Source organism: Perna viridis, chromosome 6, assembly GCF_037379345.1.
Source record: "Perna viridis isolate PV_CMFRI_1.1 ecotype Kerala chromosome 6, ASM3737934v1, whole genome shotgun sequence".
Classification (NCBI taxonomy): domain Eukaryota; kingdom Metazoa; phylum Mollusca; class Bivalvia; order Mytilida; family Mytilidae; genus Perna; species Perna viridis.
The window spans coordinates 11,262,911-11,275,190 of NC_142450.1; the positions used below are offsets into that span (position 1 = coordinate 11,262,911).

The 12,280-nt window shown below is 33.3% G+C and overlaps 1 protein-coding gene across 1 annotated transcript in view; it reads left to right on the forward strand.

The window, feature by feature from the left end:
• Positions 1-5,150, forward strand: part of LOC148613643 (titin-like) — an 83,059-nt gene extending 77,909 nt beyond the window's left edge. Inside the window, exons 12-13 of the mRNA XM_088587092.1 lie at positions 701-1,000; positions 2,209-5,150. Coding sequence (XP_088443218.1) covers positions 701-1,000; positions 2,209-2,528 — 620 coding nt within the window. The 3' untranslated portion in view covers positions 2,529-5,150. The remainder of the gene's footprint in view (positions 1-700; positions 1,001-2,208) is intronic.
• Positions 5,151-12,280: the final 7,130 nt, after the last annotated feature.

Below are 12,280 nucleotides of genomic sequence, written 5' to 3' on the forward strand. Positions count from 1 at the left end.
TAGTTTATATCCAACCAATCTACGTACTTTACTCCTCCTTTTTCGTCAGATCTATAACCAATTTATACTTTGTCCATTTCTTTTCTACGGGCTGACAACACTGGAGACATCTGTGTCTTCTCCATTGTTATTGACCAATACATTTACTAATTGCATTAGATTTTGAAGTACCAGCAATCGTCTCTGACGTTGGTAGGTGAGAAGCCTACATTATACACATCTCCTCCCCTCCCAACACACCCTTGAAGAATTGTAGTCACAGTAATTTTAGTAAGATCGTAGTAAGAGTGTGATTAAGCATGATATGATCATTGTGCAATCAGTTAAATCATGGTATGGTCATCGTAAGAAAATGATGAGAGTACCATTGTGAAAACGCCCCAAAACTACATTTTCTAGCCACTCGAAATACAATCTTGCCACAATTTTTAATTAAGGATGCATTGGCATAGTGTGACGATGGATTATATTACAAGTTACAATATGTATTTCTTTTTTCACAAGCAATATGTAATTATTTTCAAAATTATCAAAATAATTGATATGAATATAATTTTTTATATATTTATTTATTCATTAGTTATTTACCATTATGACTTCCAGATACCTGAAAACTTAATCAGTCTTCACAGAGAAATACCATGATGCCTATAGTTATGTACACGGTGCATTATTGTATTTAAATCATTTTTAATTATAGATTTCCCGTCAGTCGCCAGTACTATACAGTATGGAAATCAAGAATCCTCGGATTTCCTGAGTGTCAACCAATCAGAACGCGTTGAATTAATCTGCAACATCACGGCTTTACCAAATGCAATAAATGTGTTCTGGATAAAAAACCGAGATGGAAATACGCACACGTTCAATCACACAATTTTGTCACCAAACCTAGTGTTTGACCATGTTGAATTGGGGGATGCTGGGAATTACACCTGCAATGCAACAAATGCAGTTGGATCAAGAACCGGTAACACAATAACATTGCAAGTGAACAGAAGTGAGTTTTTACAAGTAAATTTTAAATGTGCTGAAAATATTTACCTTTTGCATTTAACATTCAACTTTAAATACTCAACGCATTTAAATAAGCTCGCTTTGGCAAGTTTATTCGGGCAGTTTTATTCACCACACTTTTCCGTTTCGCAATATTAATTAACTCTTTCTTTTATCATGTAATTTAAATTTTCATTTTTCATGTTTATATTTCGTGATTTTAACTTAACAACGAATAAAGAATTTTTGACTCGATGTATCTCGATTGCTATTTAAATAACATACCAGTAAGTTTCAGACATACAGAATTAAAACTTTGAATCACTATAGAAATGAATCAGTAAAAATAAAATTAAAACCAAAGCAATGATTTAGCATTTAACGTAGCCTTAAATATTCACATATCTGAAAATCAGGAAAAAGCTAACTCAAAATATTTGTTCGGTTCTGTGAATACTGTTTATGATGCTGAATACGTCTGCTAGTTATTGAGTAATGTTTTGATAGATATTTTATTCTAATATCACGTCCTTAAAGGGCTTTGAGACCACAATTGTGGTTGATTATCGATTGATGTACGAGTAGTACGCGACTTATTGGACGTGGCTTGTGTGTGTGTAAATTACTGCCCACTTTGATTATGTTAACAAACACTAGAAATATTCCTTTTTGTATCCGCTATTTTCATTCATTTCAGTATCGTGAATGGACATCGAATTCATATCAATTAAGATATTGAACGTTTTGTTTTAGAAAAGTTATACTAGATTCGGTAAAAAATCATTTACAGACGTACACGGTAGAATTCACAACGTGCCACGTGCGTCATCATCAATGGAAACAAACAATAATAATCATTAATGAATGAGTAAAAATAAATCAGAGAAAATCCATTTTATCATTGTTTTACGGAGGGCTGACCATTTATGCCGATATTTAACAATTTAAAAATAATGCAGCAGAAATGGTCAGCCCGAGATCAAACAATGATAAAATGGAGTTTTCGTGATTTATTTCTTATTAAAATGTTTACTTTTATTTATAAAAACAAATGTATACACGTGTGCCCCTTTGCACCTATGATCTTAATTTGGTTTCGAATTTCTTTTAATTATGATTGAATGTTTAATTGTAACTTTGTATTTTATTGATAAATGTATATGAAATACACTGATACAAATATTTATGTTTTTTATTTGTTTCATTTAATAGCTGTCCCGATGTGTCCCTGCAGCTGTGCATTCAAGGCCAAACTGGAGTACTGGAAACGAAGAAATATCACGAAAGAAGAACTCCTGAAGGAAATGCAGCCTTTCATGAAAGAAATACTGAATGATATCAAAATGGATAAGTCAAAGGTATCTGCTGCTATCCGGAAACTAACGAGTGCACCTGATGACCGGAAGTCTGCGGAACAAATCGGAACTTTAGGTATAGTGTTGATCGTCGGAGCCTTCGTAGTGATCATATTGTTTGATATCCTCACTTGTGTAAGATTTTGTTCAAGAGGAAACAGGGTAGCAAACGATTAATAGAAATGAAAGGTTGACTTCCTTCAAAAATATTTTGAAACATATTTTTAGTTGATGAATACATTCAAAACGCTGGATTAGCAATTATCTTCACCCTTAAATAAGGTAGATTTCTAAAAACATCGAGTATGACGAAAATATCAACCGAATATCACGCGTTTCAGAAAGTCCATCATTTTTTTCAAAATTTCACATCTCTTATTTGAGGATAGAATGATCTAAGGTCCATGTAAAATATTCGATTCAAATTCTTGGGTGATGTTGTGTGAAGTCGTAAATGATTCTAGATATTTTCCTATGAATCCAACAGTAAATTGTTGACATTGTTTTTTCTAATGCATCCTTGGGGCATATCGTTTAGTAATTGTCTAGATTATGTGAATTGAATAAAGCATTTTTAGTGCTCAGTCAGGTTGTAGTGTAATAAATGTAATTTTCCAACAATTTATAAAACCACTCATCCTCCAGAAAAAAATGTAATTTTTTTAAATTTAGATCTGATTTTTTTTATATTGGCCGGAAATTACTGCTATACCATGTAAAAAGGCCGAGACAAATGTTGCTCTATACTTCGAAAGATAACAATAAATAGACAGATAAATGTATATCATTATAATGGAACTTTCTATAGACATAATATTAGACTACTTTGCTAGATGTTTTTTTGTAAAATGAAACTACGAATTGGGGATTTTTGTGATAGCTTTTTGTTTGTTATTACGCGGGATGTACGAAAGCATGTAAATAATAAAACACAGTTCTGCCTGTCCTCATCAAAAACTATTTTAAATACAATTAACATGTAAACATAACTACCCATTGAAAAAAGCTATGGTTTTTTTTATTCCAATTCAGACGACAAAAGATTTACAGAAAAGGACATTGTGAAATTTAATGACAAAAATGACTAATGCGGTGGAACATTTTCGGATCCATTTGGGACAATTGGTAAAAAGTATTGAAACTATTTTCAAAATCGTTATTATAGTAATTTTTTTTTTTATAAAATAAAATTCAGAAATGAAAATATTAAACAAATAACAACTATCATTATTTCATATGGTGTATTGTTCAAAGGATTTTTTTTCCCAATAAATATGTTGGAGCCCTTGGTAAATCTTTGGTATATCTTAAATGATTAAAATTTCGATTAATGTTATTTCCCTTGTGTGATAGTGAAAACATAAAATTTTGTAATTAATTCAAAGAATTGACTAAATTGTTAATCTGAAGAGAAAGAACAGTTTGTGGTGGTAATGCTAAAAGTCGTTACAGAAAGACAAGTCAAACATTTGTTTTAATTCAACCACAGAACAGTCAAAGAACACAGTGATTTACGACCAAAAGTGTTTGTTTTCTAGTCGTTTATTAAAGAAAAAAACCAAAAGGCAAATAAATATAATCAACAAAAGAAAATTCAATCCCAAACTTATTTTTGATTTTTTTTTCATTTCAGGTTCATTGACTGTGTAAACATATTTTTTTTATAGAAATTACTGTATTTGTTTGTTTTTTGTTTTTTTGTTTTTTGTAAAATAGTTATAACTATAGTATTGGTGGCTTTTTAAGTACAGTATATGTTTGTGTTGTGTGTTTTTATTAGATGTTCAGTAATATGTTCATTTGTTTACTCTTAGATGTGGTACATATATTAACAAGTAACTGTTATAAATATTTACGTATTATTTTGATGAATATTTAGGATTACATTTTATGCCCTGTATGATGAAATAATTCTTAACAGAAAAAAAACTTAAGATCACGTGAAAACAAATGTGTACAAGAGCGTACGGTTTGACAATGTGCAGATTAAAAATTGATCCTGTTAGTTATGCAATGGAAAAGTACGCGAGGCGAAATAATCCGGCATTTAAATTCCTTTAAAGAGTAAAAGACGCTGTAGACAGTCCTATCAGAAAATGCAAAAATATTGCAAAGTGGGGAATAAAATGAATAACGACGTATGATAAACGAGAATTTCGAATGTCTGTTTGTACAGCCGCTGCGTTGATCTTGAATGGCACCGTGTCAATACATTTATAGACAGTCAAATAAATAAAGAAAAAAAAATATGTGGAATTTATCAAATTCGATTGAATCAAGTAGAATGTTGAAATAAATATTTTAATTTTTACCATGTATATTTTTTATATGTTAGACGTGTCGTTTATTGTAACGTAGTGAGATGACTGAATCGATCTGTGCATTTATCTGACCTATTGAAAACATTTAGAGATTGTTCGGTAATAGATTGATGAATATAATAATGATTTTTTTTTTGCCTAAAATAGCAGAAAATTCAGAAATATCCTTAGAACAAATTATAACGACCGTCTCATATGTTCGTATGCTTTTGTTACGGACAGCAAACACATGCATTTTCGTATATTCTGCAAATTGAGACATTGCAAAATATTGTGTGATAATTTAGTGGTTGTTCCAGAACACATCAAGCAGTGGGTAAATCACGGTGTAATAATCACATATTAGTCATTCCATGATGTTTTATTCTAAATAATGTCTGAAATGCAGAAATGACATTTATTTCTTTTTGGTTGTCAGCAATTTGTAGTAAAAGTATATGAACCAGTTTCACCATTAAACAGGGATAACCTTCTTTTACTTATTATTTTATTATGACTTTGAACTCGGCTTTCTGTATTTTCTGATACCTCTGAGAAGAACGAGCTGGCAATCCGTTTTCAACAAACCATAGACAATGTAACCACATCTTGAAATTCGAGATTGATTCAGTACTTTTAAATGTTGCTTGATTCATATAGATTCAACGTGTTGACTATGTTACATCCGGAAAGATTTGTTTGTTTGTTTGTTGGGGTTTAACGTCCGAGCAGCAATATTTCAGCTATATTCAGACAATGAACATGAAATGGATGATAAAATGAACATGAAATGAAAAAAAAGGATGGGTCACAAGGATAATAGGGTCGACAAATTTTGATTGCCACTGGAAAAAGGGGCATGGGTAAGGTCGGGCAATTTAGCCTCCTGTGGCGGAGCGCAAAGGTTCCTACTCCTATCGAATACCACAGCAGGGTTCTTTAACGTGCGAGGAACGTGGCATCTTTCCCAACACGGTGCACCACTATGGTTTGCGGTCAGGTTTTCCGTATTATAGCCTGACAACCCCAGCATGTAACACGCCAGGGGTACCCCATTCCACCACCTGGGGCACACATCCCAGTTGCTCTGTGGGCAGAGCGCCTAGCCCCCGGCTAGGTTTCTGAGCACTATTTAGTCGCCTTTTACGACAAGCTTAGCGCTGCTGCAGGCCTATTCTTTTAACACCCGGACCTGCACGGGGCCATCCGGAAAGAATTTACTACGTGAAACTGTAGCATGGTCAACACGATTTACGTCATTCCCTCAAAAATTATTTTCTGCATTATTTGTATGCATTGATTGATATTTCTTCTTTTTGGCAATGCTTATTTCATTTCTCCTATTCATATTAGTAAAGACATGAAAACATTGCTTAACCTCAACATAAACAGATTTTTATATCAATTGCGGATGTTGGGGAGTGTTGTTCGAAAATCGTTAACTTGAATGAGCATATGATGTCATAGAACCCTTTTTCAACTCCTTTGGAAGTCTCTTTTTCAAAATACCGTGAGCCGCCACTGTATATAGCTTTGCTAAATCTACCTGAGATGTGTCATTGTTCATTGATATTATAAACTTAAAATTAATCTAACCGTAGCTATCCATAATATATTGCATAATCAGTTGCACGTCTATTCATGTTGTGACATGCATAATTCGATTCGCATTACTTGCAACTTAAAGTAACAATAATTCAATTGCAAAACACTAAGTATAGCTTGTATTTTAAAACTAATTAATTAAATCAAACATGAGTTTAAGGAGATAGACTTAGGGTAAGGACAGAACTCGTGAAATCAGTGACAAGTTTGTATCAAATTCAATTGCAACAAAGCCTATCAAGCTTTCATTTAAAACAGAATGAAATCAGTCCACGTTACTTTGATGCTTTCATGAGATTGATGTAAAATGCTGAATAAAAAAGTTCCAATGATTTGTAAAGGTAGTGTCCCTTACCCTAGGTCTGCCCCCTTAAAAGTCAATACGGGTGAGAACTGCTAAAATGTCGATTATTAAATCAATAAACCAAGGGCAATACAAAAGGTTATATACGACATAAATTAGCAAGATGGTATACATTAATTATCAATAATTCAAGTGCAATGTTGCTTTGTCGCTCAATGGAATAAGGAATATACAACTCAAAATAGATATAGTCTATGAACGCATGTTAATAGTATCAATCGTAAGTGAAAGCATATATTTCTTGAGAATCAGTGCAGGTCCGGGTGTCAGAAGAATAGGCGCATAGGCAGCAGCGATAAGCTTGTCGTAAAAGGCGACTAAATAGTGCTCAAAAACCTGGCCGAGGGCTAGGCGCTCTGCCCACAGAGCGATTGGGATGTGTGTCCCAGGAGGTGGAATGGGGTACCCCTGGCGTGTTACATGCTGGGGTTGTCAGGCTATAATACGGAAAACCTGACCGCAAACCATAGTAGTGCAACTTGTTGGGAAATATGCCACGTTCCTGGCACGTTAAAGAACTCTGCTTTGGTATTCGATAGGAGTAGGAACATTTGCGCTCTGCCACAGGAGGCTAAATTGCCTGATCTTACCCATACCCCCTTTTTCTAGTGGCAATCAAAATGTGTCGACTTTATTGTCCTTGTGTCCCATCCTTTTTTTTTTATTTCATCGTCATTTCATGTTCATTTTATCACCCATTTCATGTTCATCGTCTGAATATAGATGAAATATTGCTGCTCGGACGTTAAACCCCAACAAAACAAACACCTTGAGGATCAAATTAATGAAAAAGAAAACTATTTTAATAGGATTCGCCGATCTTCTGTAAATAGTTTGGATGCAACTATCTGAAAACAGTTGCTAGTTTTACCCTGAAATAAATGTATAATGATTCTTTTGTAGTTTATCGGAGACACAAGAGATGCGAATAAAATTGACTGCTTCCTGCAACATGTTTATATTTAGATTATTTATTAATCGTCACAAATATGACAAACTATCTGCTAGGATTCTTATAGATTGGAGATTAAGAAACATCCTGTAATGTAATAAACACAAACTTAGACATTGACAAAAGACAAAGACAGTACATATAGCATACAATTCACATACAAAGGTAGATAAATCTGATTGTCTCTTGTTACTTAAAATGAAAAAAATATAAATCATTCTGTCAAGTCAATTCATTTTGAAATTAACCATTTATCTCTAAGTATATTTTACTCATCTTCAATGTACAAAACTACCTAGTCTACTTCTGGTAATGAATTAGTTTGCACTGATCTATACTCAGTCACTCAAATGGAAAATTACAAGTTAATCAGACAGATTAACACAAGACAAAGACTAAGACAAATCAGAAACACAGACAATATAAACAAAATACACATGTAAATAAACACACACAAACTGAACAAAGCTCACCATGTAACTGATTACATGGGCTTAGCTGGCTTCCTCAGTTAGCCAAATTCTTCAAATATAACTCATACTGGATCTGAACGATATCATAAGTCTTTATATCTATATAGTTGAATATATCCAATATTACAAGATACAAACCAATAGTATAAATATCAAAATAATATATTCTGTATATTTAGATCCGATATCTGAATCTTTACCTATAGTTACAGCTATATCTCAAGTGCTGTAACTATTATACCAATAAAATATTTTAAAGTCAAAACTTTTATACCAATGAAAAGAATATCTGCATTCATTCTGACAATCATCCGTCTTTCATACCAAAAGATAAAACTATAGAAAATAGAATGCATCAGAACAGAATATAAGAAATGTAACTAGCCTTTGAATATGAATATCCATAACTAGAATAAATTGAAACTGTCAATACGAAATTTGACACTGGAAATTCAATATGTCTCATCAAAGAAAAAGTCCCGGTCAATGCAACTGAGTAAATAGTACAATACTAAGTACATTAATATGATATGGTTCTGCATAACAGTACCTGATATTACAAATATACATAATACAAATGCAGAAAACAAAATCTCTACAGTATACTATATCACATCACAGAATTCTTACTTCCTAGGAATTTTTTATAATATCTATTAACGCCAATCCAGCTTCATTTGAACAGTTGAAAGAATTCCTTGTTGTAAAATAGATAATAAACATTCTGCTTTTTCTTTCCAATTAACTTGAATAGCACTTTTTGGTATTTAACCGCCTGATGTGAGCCATTTGGTTGTTTCCTAGTACGACGAGGTCGCCTAGGCGGACGTATTGGAGATAATGTAGAATCCAATGATTCATTTCCATTCTGAAATGTTTCCTCTACATTCTCAGTTTCATCAAATGTTTGCTCCAAGATACTTCGTTCTATATCAGATTGGGCGTCCACAACTGTTTCAACTTCATTATCTTGAATATTTCCTACTTTAAGTGTTACAATATTAGGATAAGTATAAGGAAACTGATCGGTTCAGGTTACAGACCACCAATGAGCATTTGGAACGTACGCAAAAATAGTCCTACGCAGAAATTACCCCTGTTCCTCATAGTGCTGTGAAAAAAGTTCTCATCTCATTTAAATTATTTAAACAGTTTCTGAAAGGAAAAACATTTCTGTATATTTTATAGGTGCATTTTGCTTCTTGTGATGTGAAGCCTAATCTCCATATTGATTTCTAAATATACCCCTATCTTGTGAAAACACTGGGATTTCCCATGCTATTTATAGACACTTCACTTCCGGTGACCAGTACTGCACTGCAAGTCTGCTAACCCCACATGCCATTCTGAGGATTGTGAGATGACATATGTAGAATCATGCTGATATATAGTCCTCTGCAGGTTAAAGTTAAGGTAAAGTCCAGAGAAGCCATTGAATATTGTGAAATTAGCATAGAAGCCTATGGGAAGTGGAATTAGTGGTTTTTAGCCTTCAGGTACTGTAATATGTGTTGGCCATGGAGTCCCCCTTTTTACTGTTCTAGAATGAGGAAATCTATGCATACTAGTTCTAATGGTTGAGTTGTTGATATACTTACTAGAGGTGCTCTAGATGGTTCATTTTTGTTCTCTTCATACAACGGTCACAATATTTTATCCATGTATTTATATATTTTGACATTCCCGGCCGATAAAATCTATCACGAATAAGTTATGTCGTTCTTTCATATCCAGAATGACCCATTTCATTATGCAATGCTTCCATAACAGTGTTGATATATGATGATGGTAAGACAAGTTGGTTAAGTGAATTCCCATTTCTATCTTTTACTACTTTGTACAACTTTCCATCCAGTAAATCAAGATGTTCAAATTGTCTGTAGAGTGGATTGTGTAAAAATTGTCCTCTTTTAGGTTTCTGTCCTAATCATACACACTCTATCCAAGGTTTCAATTCCTGATCCTGATATTGAACATCTGCCCTACTGATATCATTGTAAATTTCTTGTTGAGTATCTAGCGTTGTTTCATCCATAATTTCAGGGGTTAATACTAAGTTTCAACAAGTGGTGTTTGTATTGCTCCACAAATGTCCTTGATGGTCTCTTTATTAATTCTTGATAATCCATCTGCATCATTGTTACAATTTCCTGATCTATATTTGATTGTAAATTCACATGCTGATAATGCTGAGAGCCATCTATGACGTGTTGCATCCAACTTTGCTGGAGTTAAAACATAAGCAAGTGGATTGTTATAAGTGAGTACTATAAATGAGTTTCCATATAAATAGTAATGAAATTTATTGCATACTGACCAAAAATTCCAATTTGTGAGCAGGATATTTTTTTTCCGATTTGGATAATCCTTGACTCGCATAAGCTATTACCCTGTTGATTCCATCTTGTTTCTGATATAGTACTGCTCATAATCCAGATCCACTAGCATCAGTGTGCTATACGAACGGTTTTGTGTAATCAGCATAAGCTAAGATTGGTGCAGTTGAAAGACGGTGTTTGAGTTTTGCAAATGATTTTTTTCTGTGTTTCTCCCCGATTTCATGACTTTTGAATATACTTTGTTCTTTTTGTTTTGTTTGGCAGGTATTGGCATGAGCTCTGTCAACGGTTTTGAAATTTGACTGATTTTTTTTTATATAAATCTCCTATAATATCCTGCAAATCCAATGAATGATCTAACTTCCTCTGGTGTTTTTGGTTCAGGCCAATATACATTTTTTTCTATTTTATCTGGGTCGGTTTCAACTTCTGCTTCTGAGACAATGTGTCCAACATACTTTACCTTTGATTTGAGAAATGTACACTTGCCTGGTGAAAGTTTCAAACATGCTTAACTGATTCGATCAAATACAAGTTTCAATCCTTCCATGTGTTCTTCAAAAGTTTTTGTGAAAATGATTATATCATCTATGAAAATAAAACAATTTTTTAAATGAAGGTCTTATACAATGTCTTGCATTAAACGTTGGTATTTTGCTGGAGCATTGGACAATCTAAAGGGCATACGTCAAAATTCGAAACAAAATCCTAATGGTCCTACTGTAAAAGCAGTACGCTCTTTGTGAGGCTCATTTATTTCAACCTGGTGATATCCAGACTTCATATCCACTGTTGAAAAATATTTATTGTCTGCTATACAGTCTAGTATTTCTTCTATCCTTGGAATGGCAAAGTTATATTTAATGGCTGTCTGAAATCTACACACATGTGTTAACTTGTGTCTTTCTTGCTAACACTACATTTAAAGACCATGGGGTTTTAGATTTCTGAATTATTCCATTACAGAGTAGTTGTTGTAGATTTGATTTGACTTCATAAAACATTGAAGGGGGTATTCTCCTATATTTCTGTTTAAAAGGTTTTTCATTCATTAGCTCAATCTTATGTTGTACCATAGTTGTATGTCCCATATCTGAGTCTCCTTTTGAAAATATGTCAATATATTGCAGTATTAAATGTTTTTTTTTCAAGTTGAAGTTGTTGATTGCAGACATTTTCAGCACTGAGTTTAACTTGTTCTAAAAGTGGAGGTGAAAATTCCCGATTTTCTTTATTTGAATGTTCTTCAATCACCACTGGTTAAATTTCACATAGCAGTGCATGTGGCTGAATATTAATAGTTTGCGTTGTTACATAACTTACATCTACTGATACCTGATGTGTTCTCTGAAAAATATACTCTATGAGTGAAGGAATAAGGTCAAAGTCATCTAGTAGAACAGATCCTTTGGTTGGATGTCGGTGTGTTGTAATACGAAATTTCCGTATCCAAAAATCCAGGTAATGTTGTTTAAGTATTTGGTGGTATTATAATATTGGTGTTTCCAGCTAATTTGTGGTTTTGTCGGTTCAGTTCCTTTTCTCTAAGAAGTAAGCATCTAAACGAAGTATACCCTGGCGTTGTAAGTTGTGACGTTTGACGAAATCTTTCTCCATGTTCCTGACGACAACATTCCATTATACAATTGAGTATGTTGGTTCCAAGAAGAAGTGGTACTTTTTCGTTGTACAGACTATCAGCAATTACAAGTCACATACATGTATATGGTCCTTCTGCATTGTCTAAAGTGATATAACTTGAATAAATCCATCATACGGTAGCATCTGCCACCCCGCATATTCAATATTAAGTATAGCATCTAGAGGTTGAGGTTCTAAGTTGGCTAAGTGCTTTCTATGAAATGATCTACTGATGGTAGAAACTGTTGATATTGT